The sequence below is a fragment of the Pseudorasbora parva genome, chromosome 14 (genome assembly GCF_024679245.1).
Source record: "Pseudorasbora parva isolate DD20220531a chromosome 14, ASM2467924v1, whole genome shotgun sequence".
Lineage (NCBI taxonomy): Eukaryota > Metazoa > Chordata > Actinopteri > Cypriniformes > Gobionidae > Pseudorasbora > Pseudorasbora parva.
The window spans coordinates 8036342-8050429 of record NC_090185.1 but is presented as its reverse complement, the minus strand read 5'-3'; the positions used below and the strand labels follow the sequence as shown (position 1 = coordinate 8050429).

The window sequence follows — 14088 nt, the reverse complement described above, 5'->3', positions numbered from 1 at the left end:
GCTCATGGAAGAGATGCGTTTTTACCTGTCTTTTGAATGAAGCGGGTGATTCTGTCGTGCGTATGGAGGACGGAAGATCGTTCCACCAACCAGGAACAATGAAAGAAAAAGTCCTGGAGAGGGATTTCATGCCTCTCTGTGATGGTACCTCAAGCCTTCGCTCATTAGCTGAGCAAAGGCTTCTGGTGGGGATGTAGACTCGTTAGCTGAGCGAAGGCTTCTGGTGGGGGTGTAGACTCGTAGGAGTGAGTCGAAGTATGTGGTGCTGAGCTTGTGGAAGATCCATGAGCAAGAGTCAGGGCTTTGAATTTGATGCGGGCAGCGAGTGGTAGCCAATGCAGAGAGATGAATAGAGGTGTGTCATGAGCCATTTTGGGCTCATTGAATACAAGACGTGCCGCAGTGTTCTGGATCATTTGCAGCGGTTTGATTGCACAAGATGGAAGTCCAGCCAGAAGCGCATTGCAATAGTCAAGTCTAGAAATGACCAGGGCTTGGACAAGAAGCTGTGTTGCATGCTCCGTAAGGAACGGTCTGATCTTCCTGATGTTGTGCAGCTCAAACCTGCATGACCGAGCTGTCTTTGAGATCTGGTCTTTGAAGGACAGCTGGTCATCAAAGATTACTCCAAGATTTCTGACCGTCCCTGAAGATTACTGAGATAAACAGAATTTGTAATGACTAGATCGAGAGTGTGGCCTCTGGTATGAGTGGGGGCATCGACAAGTTGTGTCAGGAGTCGAGTAATTTGTAAATGATTGCATTCCTTTTTCATTCACAATTTGTACAGTGTCCCAACTTTTTTGGAATCGGGTTGTAAAAGGCATACGTTGAATAAAATCATAAAATAGTATCACTCAAGTCCTAAAGTAGTGGAAGATTGCAATAAGTTAATTGTTTTCCCACCCATTTGAAGGGGTGATATTCATCAGGGCTGTGAAAGTATGCTGAGTTCATGATTTGTTTGTATGAATCCACACATATGATGTGCTCTGGATATATGAACTTAGAAGCTGCTTGTAGCGGCTGTTCTTTAAAAAATGCACTAGGTGGTGCTTAAGTTCTGATTCATTATTAATTTTTCCTCTTTGAACTAATTTGCTACTGTGTGAAGGACATTTTCTTGGCACACTTTGGTCCCCTTAGTCCCAAATTCCAACTGAGCTTCATTTAAAAGCTCAGATCATCTCAAACTGGTATCTTGAACATTACACTGAGTTCAGTAAACTCTCCGTCACCAGATCTCAGTCCAGCTTTGGGATGTGAGTGAACAGGAGATTCGCATCATGGATGTGCAGCCGACAGATCTGCAGAAACTCTCATGACATTACGGACTGAAATCTCTGCCATGAGGAATTAAAGCAGTTCTGAAGGCAAAAGGGATCCAACCCGGTACTGGTAAGATGCAGCATAATATTGTTCAAGAGTCTTATTTTGGACACAAGATGGCGCTGTAGTTAATGGTGTGTGATGTTATGTTTTATTTGATGAAAGGTAAGGGTCTAGGCTAGAAAGGGTATCGTGATCCTGTAATGGAAATGAGAAAAATGGAAGTATTAAAGTTATTTAATTTTCACTCTTTTTTTTTTAAATATGAGCATATTTCTTGCACTTAACTGTAATGTAGAAACATTCATTTGTTAGCAGTGTTGCTAATTAGTTACCCCCCAAACTGAAACTAAAGAAAAAGTAATGTGCATACCTTAAATATTATAAATATTACAACAGTAAATCATACATATGCATTTTTAAAAAGACTGTCAAATATTAACAGACACATATGATCTTTAAAGGAGTACATAACATAAAGCAACATATAGCCTTTGAGTCTGCATGTGAGCAGGAATGGAAAAAAGGCCCTTTAACCACACAGGAATGACACGTCAGTAGTGTGTCTGTGTCAAACATCAACCACAAACAAGCCTGTATGTCCACCAACATCAAAACTAGCTCAGAGGAAGCTGAGCTGACCATATATATTAATAAAATATTCAAAATCCACTTGCACAGTGTGATATATTTAATGCTGCTCTGTAATGTTTTTCCCCTCGCACCAGGATCAGACCCAAATAGAGACAAACACCAGCAATGCTTATCGGGTGTTTACTGCAAACATGACCTTGGACAGTGTTACAAGAGTGCTCTCGGAAATTAATGATGTTTTTAATTAATGAACCCATAATAAAACAAAATGAAACCAGTAACTGATACCTGAAAATATGGACAAGGACACTGTTACAAAAGTCGTCTTTGTTCTAGTTTCACCATCTGTGCTTCCTGCAAACTAATTTCACAAGATATTTTCATTTCTGTAACTGTACACTTGATAAAATGTATAACGTCATCAAAGGCATGTTATATCTAAGATTTATACATTTTGAAAATGTAAGAAACAATAATAAAACAATAGTATAACTATACATGCAAATAACTCATACATGCAAACATGAAATGGGACACTGTTACAGAAGTCTTCTGTTCTCATTTCACAATCTGCATATGCATCCTTTAATTAATATATTGTCCCGTTCTCGTAATATGCAGGCAATTACAAAACCACAATTCACAGGTTCAATCTCTTCTGAACTCATTTAACATGTTTTAAGTCATGAACTACATTACCCATAATGCACCGTTCCCTACTGACGCGAATTTCACTCTGTGCAAACAACAAATTAATAACTTGTATTATCAAAACGGAATTGAATTAGCTTAGGCTCAGATCAGTTCATACTAATGACAATAAAAGGACATAAACAGACACGTGAAGTGTATAATGGCAATATGGCATTTAAAGCGATACAGTAGGCTATATACAATGCGTTTAACATGAATAACCCTTAATTTAACACATACGTTCCATAACAATATTACTGGCGTATTTAATTCTGATCTCATCCTATTTAATATGCACTAGGAGCTCGTTAAGATGTCCATTAATCAAGACACATAGCTAATAACTTTACCTCTCTTCAGACGAGTGCTTCCCGCAAACCAAAGAGTTTTGCCCGCGGAGAATATACCATTAATCGAAAAGAGAGGGTTTACACCAAACTGGCAAACCGAAAGAACATGATTTTTTTTAATCAAGCACATGTAATACCGGGCAGTACTGAAATCATTATGTTCGATAGGCACCTGGAATAATGCTGTGTAAAACATCTACAATTCCCATACTGTGTCAATTTAATGATGCCAACCCCCTCCCTCACCTTAACGAAATAATGGATCAGCCCTTGTCCGTTGCTCACACTCTCTGCACCTGATTGACACGCAACTTATCTATCAGTTATAACAGTTTCACACCATTACAGTTTGTTACTTACATTATCCCGAAAGTTTCCAAGGATTTGTCAATCCAGAGAATTTCCCATTTTAAAAAATGAGGGTGAGTAAATCATGGGGTAATATTCATTTTTGGGTGAACGTAGCCGAACATGAAAAGTGCTAGGTCTAAACATGAACATCATTTGTTAAAAATCATTTGAATGTTCCTTGCACAAACTTTAAGAGAGAAATGCTGTAGTCCATCACTGAATGTCACGCTTTATCAATCCCAGAACTCAATCCACAGTCAGAGGAAACTGCAGACTCTGAGGTTCCTGTGAATGGGATCAGACCGAAGTTTGATCATCTTCTCATGGCGATGGGAGCATACTCCACATGATCCTCCGCTTTCTCATCCTGGCGAAAACACAATATATAATAATAAATGCATGGATGTCCTTGACGTCATGTTACTATACACAGATATAAAACCAGCCTCGAGCGTATAACAAAACTTCCGTAGGCCTGCGGGTGAGAGACTTGCATTGTTTCCTTCGGTTTGTTTCTTTAAAGGGGGGGTGAAATGCTGTTTCATGCATATGGATTCCCATCCTAAACATAGACAAAGTTTCAAAAACTAATGTTGGACGTTTGATGGAGTATTTCTGTGTTAAAAATACTCCTTCCGGTTTCTCACAAGTTTCAGAGAGTTTTTTTCGAGTATGGGTCGGCTTGACGTTAATAGAGCGGAAGGTCCTTGTATGGGCCGTACGGGCTCTTCTCCCGGTAGGGTGCGCGCGCACGTCACTAGAGCGAGAGAGGAAATGCACGCCCATAAACACTCTCAGGTGCAGATCCAGTCGTCCGTGAACACTTCTGTCGGTTATAGTCCGCGCCGCGCTCCACTTTATTCCTATGGGTGACGTCGAGTGACTTCAACGCTTCAGCACAGCATTCCGGGAAGGCAGCGCTGCATTTGAACCGATTTGAACGCAGAAATGACGGGAAGCTTCACAACATCGCTTCAGTCGCGTCCCAAAGTGGATCTCCACGGTCACTGCTGTCACAGGACTTCACCAAATCATACCAAAGAAGTGTGTTTTTGACGGAGCGGTCCCAGCGATAAAGGTTCGGTCCTGCTTTGGAAGCAGCCGGTGAGTAAATCTGCTTCAAATGTCTGTGCTGTTGGCTATCGTCGCGTGAGTAAACATCAGTAAACGACACGATCGCGTGCTTTGTCATTCAAATGCACTGAATGACGTTCTATGTATACACTGTAAAACCTAACAGTGAAATTCACTAAATGAAATAAGTTCATTTTACTTAATGTTACCAAAAAAGTTAATTCAACTTAACAAATATGTGTGATGTTAACTCAAAAATGTATTATTGTAAGCAAACCTCAATCTAAATAAGTTACTAAAACTTTTTAAATCTAATGGTTTAAGTTACAGATATTTATTTAATCTAGTATTTTACATCTATGGCCAATTAAATAACTAAAAGCTGATAAAATAAATAAATAAACAATAGTATATACATTAATCTACCTCATATTAAGCCTACAGTCTTACATTAAGCTCTTTTAAAGTCATTACATTTAGTCATGTCAAAGTATCATCCCAGTGAGTTTCCGAGGTAACAAAAACCGCACCATTTTCCCTCCTTCAGTCCAGTCACAGCAGGACGGCTCGCGCTACAGTCAAGAAAAACAAAAGGTAAGCGTTTCAAACTTATTTATTCATATTTCGCTCATGTTTGAACGTTTTCAGTGTTATTTTCGTACCTCTTTTATGTTTATCCGAAGATTAACCAGCTCAGTAATGTTGTGTGTAAAGTTAGCCAGCAAACAATCTAACATTAGGAGCAAATGCGCTATTGCACCAGTGTTATCAACGGTAATGTACACGTTTGGAGTTAATTATGCTGTTTTACACTGCAGTTTGTCAGCGGGGAATTAAAAAATATATGTTTGTGCTTTCTCACAGTCGGACAGATAAACGCTGGCTTTAGAGACAGCTGGCCATCTTTCCACGTCTCTCGTGCCACAGTGACGGTAACTATGTTAAAGCAAAAGGTAACGTTAATGCAAACTCACGCATTCCTTATATTACAACCGTTTTAAATGTATTGTTAATCGAATTCGAGTTTCCTCTATCATATGTGATGCTAGTTAATTTGACTAAAGCAGCTGAAGCTCCGGGGTGAACAAAGTGACTTGAGGAGCATTTTAGATCCTGTTTTGCTAACGTTAGATAAAATTTTAAACTGTTATTTGTTTCTCATGACGTTTTCTCATTTGAAACTCACACTAACACATTGTTGCCATGCTTTTAAATCTTTTCAGAGCAAAGACGAAGGTGCAATGGCAGCAACGTGGCTACAATTCTATGAGTAAGTAAGTTAGAATTAACATTGAACAAATCAATGGAATTTTGTAACGTTACTGTGCAAAATGCAAATGATAACGTTATGAACAGTTACATAATGTTCATACAAATATAAGTTTGTTCTTCAATTTTAATTTTTGAATGAATTGCTATTTTTGCAAACGTAATTATGGCCATAAATGTATTTTAGCACAACTTGTAAGTCTTCTGAAGCAATATGATTTTTTTAAAAGGCTTAAAGTCCAAAGTCCAGTCTGTCTATCATTCAAAGTCATGTTGTATTGCTTCAGGAGAATACTGGTCAAGTCTTGAAAGTTGTTGTTATAGTCGGCTTTCCCAATATAAACAGAAACATTTCGTGTGTTATATTTTCACTGGCAGTTATCCTGAAGTTGCCTTGGGTTTGTAAAGGTGTAAGGTAATTGGCAATGCTAGATTTGCAGTGGTTGAAAGAAGTCTTGTCATGAATCATAAAAAAAAACTACGATCCTGGCAGGTCTGTTACTATTTAAAAGGAAGAGTCAGGAGATGTTTTCAAGACACAAGGTAGGACACATGTCAAAACTACATTACATTTATTTAGCAACATGTTAACCTTTCAGCTGCTCACAGCATAAATGCATGGTGTGGGTACAGTGACTGATAGTTGATCATTCAAGTTGTCTTAAATGTATAGTCCACTTGCCAATACAAATTCAGTCATGATTCATAAATTACCAACCCTCGTATTGTTCCAAACACATAAGAATTTTATTAATCTGTCCATTGAAAATCTAGTCTTCAAAACGTTTAATTTAGGCTTTCATTAGCATATACATTGAGCACAGCAAAAGCTTATTTGACACATAATAAACCAATCTCAGCTCAAGCTTAAAGGAATCGTTCACCCTGATATACTCCCCCCCTCAAGTCCTCCTTGGTGTAAATGACATTCTTCTTTCAGACGAATACAATCAGAGTTATATTAATACGTGTCCTGGCTCGTCCAAGCTTTATAATGGCAGTGAATGGCAGCCCAAAATTTGTAGCCCAAAAAAGTGCATCCATCCATTTTAAAAGTGCTCCACACGGCTCCGGGGGAATAATAAAGGCCTTCTGAATTAAATCGATGGGTTTGTGTAAGAAAAATATCCTCTCGTGATTCAAAACGCTTGTGAAACGCCCGACATCATCGTCACATCATTTATGTTTTTTACGCTGCGTCCGCCGTCAACGCCGTGGCTGTTATGCTTTTTTACGCTATATCCGACGTCATCGTTGCGCCGGAAACTAGTTATTTTCTTATTTTATAACGAGTTAAATATGGATATTTTTCTTATATAAACCCATCGATTCACTTCGGAAGTACTTTATTAACCCTCCAGAGTCATGTGGATTACTTTTATAATGAATAGATGCACTTTTTTGGCTTCAAATTTTGGACAGCCATTTACTGCCATTATAATGCTTGGATTAACCAGGACATTTATTAATACCGCTCTGATTATATTAATCTGAAAGAAGAACGTAATTTACACCAAGGATGTCTTGCCATTATCCATTTAAAATTTGTTAATCAAATCTGTCTTGTTTCACCTTGTCTACACCGGATGTGAGCAGCGCGACAGGACAAAAGAGCCCCTTATAGTCCGTTATGTTGTCTACACTGGATGCGGCGTGATGTGAGCGACAAATCTTTGACAGTAAACTGTTGCCTCTTTCTATTTATGACATACTGACATGAAAAACAAATGTTTTGCAATGTGTGCATTATCTCTTGAATTCAATTCAATTCGTCATTCAATTCAAGGTCTAGAACATTCGGCTGATACACCCCTGAAAATGTTTTTCCCCCAATTAAACCTTGCTGACAAACAACTTAAAATCTTTACAAAATTGAACTACAGGGTTTTAAATAAGCACACGCCCAATTAAATCAACAATAATCCGTTCCTTATAACAACGTTTTTTTTATTTATGAAAATTGAAATATGGTGTCTGCCCTGACAAGGGTTATTTTTATATGTGGTGACATACAAACTTTTTTTCCAATGCATATAGAAAAAGGAGCTTGACCAGGTGCAGAAGCCAACAGTCACCATCTTTACTGTCGAGGAGGAAGAGGGAACGTTACCTTTAAACCCACTGGATGCTTTGATTGTCTTTAAAGATGAGGTGGTGATGTCTGCCAAGTCTTCGGTCAGTGCAAAATACACTTAGAGTACATTAAAGATTATACAGTGCTTTTGCTTTTTGAGGAAACGTACCTTTTTACATAATTTTTTTTATTTTATATGTTTTGTTATTTAAATGTTATGACTTTTTTAAACATGTTTGTGCTGTTTTATTTGGTGAAAAAGTCTAATTTTTTGTCTAGTTATATTTGTGAACATATGGCATACTGTATTTATGATGTAAATGTTATATTTCAATAAATTACTTAAAAATACCCTCCTGTTCTGTCTTCATTTTGTACCAATGTTAGCTTGTGCTTAGTCTTATGTAACTTAATCACTTTGAGTTTGATGAACTTAAACCATTTGCCGCAATCTGTTTCCTAAAACCATTTAAGTAACCATGTAGTTGTTAAGACTTAGTTAGATTTGTTACCTGAATTCAAACTGAATTAATAAAATTAACTTAAAATCTTTAAGTTCAGTTTACTCTTAATAATTGATCAACACAACACTAAAATATAAGTTTTAACACTTAAACAACACTAAAATATGAGTTAATTTAACTCAATGTATATGAGTTTTCAGTACTCATACTTAATGGTTTTAAAACTTAATTGGTTTGAAGCAATCGGTTTCCTCAAATGGTTTGAGTTACCGTAACTTGTTGGGTTTTACAGTGTAACGTTACACTAGTCTGACGTGCAAAACCGTTTTGCTTGCTACTGCTAAGGTTTAGTCGCATACAATAGTCCATAAACCGAATCATGTCCTCATAAACTGCAAGTAAAGACACAAAAATGTTGACAGGCCACTAAATACAGTCCATACCACAGAGACGGACGTCCTGCTGCTGCTGTTTCTCCTGTTCAATTTATTTCAGCCTCCGGATCTGATTCTGGATCATATCTATTAGCTGAGAATCGATAGCCATGGGTTTCTCCATGCTTGAGGACGTCACCGCTTTAGGTGAGCTCGTCATTCTTTAGCTCCGTCCACTCGATACGCCTCCAGCCGCTCTGTTTTTTTCCGGAAAGACTCGGTACAGCCCATATTTCTTCTGCAATACTACTCTATAGGTACTCAAGATTGACTGAAACTTGAGTGTTTCACCCCCCCTTTAATGCTTGCAAAAAAATAAAAAAATTAAAAAATAATATATATATATAATATATTCCAGTTCAAATGACAGATTTCCCAAAGCATTGTAAAAATTGCACAAGCACATACAGTATGTAAACAACTGAAGATTTGGACTGTGAAATACTTCATCAGTGGCTCATTTTGAATACTGGAAATATTATTTCTTGACTCTTTACTAACATGGTAAATTGAGTGTTGTGGGTATTGACATGTTTCTCACATTGAATGCTGATCTAATATGGTGCTGTTTGTCTGTATAATGATCTATCACACACAAGCGCACTGACTGTTGATGATACACAGACACACAACATGATTTAGTAATAAATTATCATCTTACCGATTTCTGGGCTTTTCTTTTGTAGAACGTTGGCTCAACATAAGTGATTTCTTCTTCACCCATCTTAACTGTTTCAATGATAATAAGATGTAAAATAATAAATAGATTTATTAAAACAACAAAACTCAATGTTATTAACTAGGCCTGCTTCTTTACATTAAATAAACTAAATTGTCAAAAGTATTGCGATAATCCTCCAAATCATTGTATTCAGGTGTTTAATCACTTCCATGGCCACGGTGTATAAATCAAGCAGTAGGCATGCAGACGCTTCTACAAACATTAGTGAAAGAATGGGTCGCTCTCAGGAGCTCAGTGAACTCAAGCGTGGTACAGTGATAGGACCTATGAAATAAGCCTATTCTTGAATTCCGGCACTACTAAATATATTACACGGTCAAATGTTAGTGGTATTATAACCAAGTGGAAGCAAATGGGAGCAACAGCCACTCAGCCACTAAGTGGTACATAAAATTACAGACTGGGGTCATCGCATGCTACAGACCTCCAATCTTTGTAGTGGAGTAAAGCGAGCCACCACAGGACTCTAGAGCAGAGGAGACGTGTTCTCTGGAGTGACCAATCACGCTTCTCTGTCTGGCAATCACGTGGACGAGTCTGGGTTTGACGGTTGCCAGGAGAACGGGACATGCCTGACTGCATTGTGCTAGGTGTAAAGTTTGGTGGTGGGGTGGTTATGGTGCAGGGTTGTTTTACAGACTTTGGGCTTGGTCCCCTTAATGCTTCACCATACCAAGACATTTTTGACAATTTCATGCACCCGACAGTTTGGGGATGGCCCCTTGTTCCAACATGATGGAGTTTGATGTGGATGAACCAATAAAATGTGACCAACATTATTTTGAATATATAGTCAGTGACAGAGTGCAAGCATATTCATCTAAAATAGCTCTGTATTTTCAGCTTCAGAATCACGCATATTTTTATTCTGGTGTCACCATTGTCCTTTGCATTGGGTTACCAGCAAAGTCCAAGGATATTAATTTCCACCCCAAATGAAATTCCACATTTAGCATTTTAAATCAACAGTACATCTTTTACTATATGTCTTGGAGTATCGCAAAACAATGTATCATGTCCCTATAACTATTGAAGTACATTATTATTTGTTATAACACGTATTACTGTATTGTACTGTATTATAACATTACTGTAACACATTCAACAGATATTTATGATTTAACACTTGCCTTCTTGATCGTTTTTTCTACATTTCTTGCAGATGCAGAAGATCACGATGACTGCAGCAACAATCAGCAGAGATCCAGCGGTGGCAGCAGAGATCAGCACTATCAGAGAGACTGAGTCTGGAAGAGAGAGACGGTTATTAGTGTGATCTAGTGATAAGCGGACATCACAGTTCTGCTGCTTAACATTTAAATCAATTTCAATGTTTCTAGTTTATTCCATGGGTTACAGTAAAAAATCAATGCTGACGACAGACGACACAACACTGAAAACAGGGAAGATATAGGACATCTGCTGTGGAAATTCAAGAGAAGAGAGTCGAATGATGGGACTAATTAAACATAAGGAAGACCAAGATCATGAGCTCAATGGAGAAGAACTTGAGATTATTTCGAGTATGAACCTTTTAAGTGCCATTATGATTTGACTAGAACTCACAAAATATTACATCATTTGGCGGTGGGTCTCTGGTGGTCTTTAGACAAAATATTCCAAAGCAAAGACGTCAGATTGCTGACGAAGATGAGACTCGTTTAGACCCTCATATCCTTTTTCAAAAGCTGGAGGAACCAAGACTGAAGAAGCATTGACTCCTTCAGAATATGGTGCTGGAGAATCATGGGTGTGCCATGAACAGATCAACAAGTCAATCATAGAGGAATTCAAACTGGTAATACCATTTAAAGCACAAGTTATGAAACTGGTTTTTGTTTGTATATGTTGGTTGCACGGTTTGAAGGAAAAGGTCACTGCAAAAGGACCTCATGATTGGGTAGATTGAGGGTAAGAGCTATAGAGAAAGACCTCCAATGATACGACTGCACTGACCACAGGACAGATGCTAAAGGATCTCATCAGACTAGCACAAAACCAAATATTTTTTAAGTCTTTATTCTATCAAGTCACCAAGACTCGAATCTGAGCTGGACATAACAATAGTCTATAACAGAGACCTTTATGTTGAATGAAACCACAATGTGGTTTTTAAGCAACACAATGCTGAACATTTGTTTTATCACCAATCGTCGAAGCCAGCTCCAGTCTTTATAATCAACAGTCGATGAACAATAATATAATAATAACCGCTGTATACCTGCACATGTGTGGCAGAGTTGAGTGATGTTGGGATGTCTGGTCTGGTTGCTGATGGGATTGTTCAGCACACAGCTGTAGGTGTTTTTATCCTGATATTCCACCTCCAGAGGTAGAGAGAGACTGATGCTGAGATCAGACACACTGATGCTGGACAATAAACTGTTTCCTTTGAACCAGGAGAGAGTCACATGACTCACATTCAACACCGAACACACCAGTGAACATGAGGAGGATGATGATGAAGAAGATGAAGAACAGTTTGAAGAGTTATTGATGATGACAGGAACAGGCAGACGAGCTGAGAAACATGAGAATACTGAATAAATCATACTATCTGCTTAGTACACTGTAAAAGAAATTCAGGCCTTTAATTGAACATTTACTTGTGACTGATCACATCAAATTTTTTTAGTTGGCCAAATTGAATTTCTGTGAATTAAGTTTACATCAATTTACAAAATTTCAATTTGGCCAACTGACAAATTTAGATGTGATCAGTCACAAGAAAATTTTCAATTGAAGACTTGATTTTTTTTTCTTTTAATGAATCCTTTTAAATTATGTATTAAAATTAAATTAAAATTAAATTAATTTCAATTATGTATCTTATATTGTTTTAAAATAATAATAAAAAACTTATATTTAGGATATGTCTACTTCAATGAGAAAACCAAATATTAAACTCACCATAGACAGTGAGACTGAAACTCTTGCTCTGACTGTTTGTCTTTAGTTGATAATCTCCAGCGTGTTCAGTTGAGATGTTTGTGATGGTCAGAGATCCAGTTTGATGATCCAGCTTCAGTCTGTCTCTGAATCTCCCGTCAGGAACATCATCATATACAGTGATTCTGTCGTCCAGTACATTGATCTCAGCTATTAAAGTTTTATTAGCTCCAAACCTCCACAGAATCAGATCTTCATCATCTATATCAGTGAGATCAGAGTTTAGAGTGACTGAATCTCCCTCCATCACTGACACTGACTTCAGTCCGTCTGGATCAGCAAACACACCTGAAGAACAGATTAAAAGGTCTACAATTTTACCGTAAAACTCATGGGCTTTGCAGTTTGCGATAAGAGATTCTGATGGCTCCAAAATGTTTGCTCGATGATTTTGCTAAACACAAAAAACATCTAAAACCAAATCATTTAGAACAGTTATACATTGAGACAGTAAAACTATATTTTCTTCCAAATATTTTAATGGGATATTTTTTGAGTATTTTTATGGATTTGATGAGATTATGAATAGGCTGACTGAATCTGTCCCTCATGTGATCTATAATGACGACATAAATCCAAAAGATCATAAATCCAATTTATTACTTTGAATAAACCAAAAGCATGAAACGCATTAAACATTTGTAACTTACCATCAAGATGCCACAAACACAAGCTGAACAAAACGCCAACATGAACCATTTTCCCAGAGCACTGTAACATTCTAGTGAAAATATCTGAAAGCAATCTGTTTTGACTTGACAGAAGTGTGACATTAATCTAGTGTGTGTGTGTGTGTGTGGACCCTCCCCCAACAGGACTCGACCACCCTTCCCTGACGTTACACTACAGCAGCATTTATTAAGAATCACTGTAGTGGCGGAAAACATGCTATACCACAGGCAGTTGTTATGCTAGTTTATTATTTCAGTCATTCATGCATTTTGTAGCAATCTCTCTCTCTCTCTCTCTCTCTCTCTCTCTCTCTCTCTCTCTCTCTCTCTCTCTCTCTCTCTCTCTCTCTGTGCATAACTGGAAGAATTAATGTCATGGAATGAAAATATAACTTAATTGAATGTGTGAATTTTTTTCAGGGTCTATAAGTGATGAATGATGAGTATGTGTTTCGGACTCTTATTGGACTGTTTCTCAAACATCAGTGTCTGTAAAGCTGTTTTCGTGAAAAAAGGAAGTCTGATCGTGAGGTTTATGATAACAGGGAGAGGAAATGAAGACTCTTTGCCCACAAATACTGACACTCGCATCAACTTGTGTCCAATAATACACAGGTTTTCCATCCATCTGGTCAGACTACGTTTTCTTTCTAAATAAATGAGACCACAGAAGTTTCACTTTGACACAGTTGCTGGAGTCACAATCGGTGAGCTGCGTTCATTCTATGCGCTGTGGTTTTCTATAACATCATGCCTATGTTCGAATGCCATAGTTGGGGCCTGAAAATCTTGTTTCCCTTGAAGTTAATTCTTCTACTTTCAGTTTGATGCATTCGATTCTCATTGAAGCTGCATTGACGTACTCCGATCAGGCATAACATTATGACACACACATTGACAGGTGAATTCAATTATACTGAGTATCTCTTCGTCAGCGGTTAGAGAAATGTCACTCTATACATTTCCTACATGAGGATGTGTGTGATATATTAGGCAGCAAGTGAACATTTTTTCCTCAAAGTTGATGCGTAAAAAGCAGGAAAATGGGCAAGCGTAAGGATTTGAGCGAGTTTGACAAGGGCCAAATTGTGACG

At 37.7% G+C, this 14088-nt stretch overlaps 2 protein-coding genes and 1 long non-coding RNA gene across 3 annotated transcripts in view; 1 reads left to right on the top strand and 2 right to left on the bottom strand.

Annotated features, from left to right (window-relative positions):
* Positions 1 to 14088, bottom strand: part of LOC137040007 (SLAM family member 9-like) — a 228083-nt gene that overhangs the window by 156218 nt on the left and 57777 nt on the right. The window lies entirely within an intron of this gene.
* On the bottom strand, positions 2760 to 13015 carry LOC137040704 (CD48 antigen-like). Its single transcript, XM_067416476.1, has 5 exons — positions 12974 to 13015; positions 12285 to 12717; positions 10505 to 11895; positions 9294 to 9361; positions 2760 to 3684 (listed from the first exon to the last, which is right to left on the bottom strand). Exons 1-3 carry the CDS (start codon positions 13013 to 13015, stop codon positions 11405 to 11407), a joined length of 966 nt encoding a protein of 321 aa, XP_067272577.1. The 3' UTR covers positions 2760 to 3684; positions 9294 to 9361; positions 10505 to 11404.
* Positions 4762 to 7778, top strand: LOC137039403 (uncharacterized). The gene is made up of 4 exons (XR_010897635.1): positions 4762 to 4985; positions 5256 to 5344; positions 5615 to 5661; positions 7698 to 7778. It is a non-coding gene; the product is annotated as an uncharacterized lncRNA (long non-coding RNA).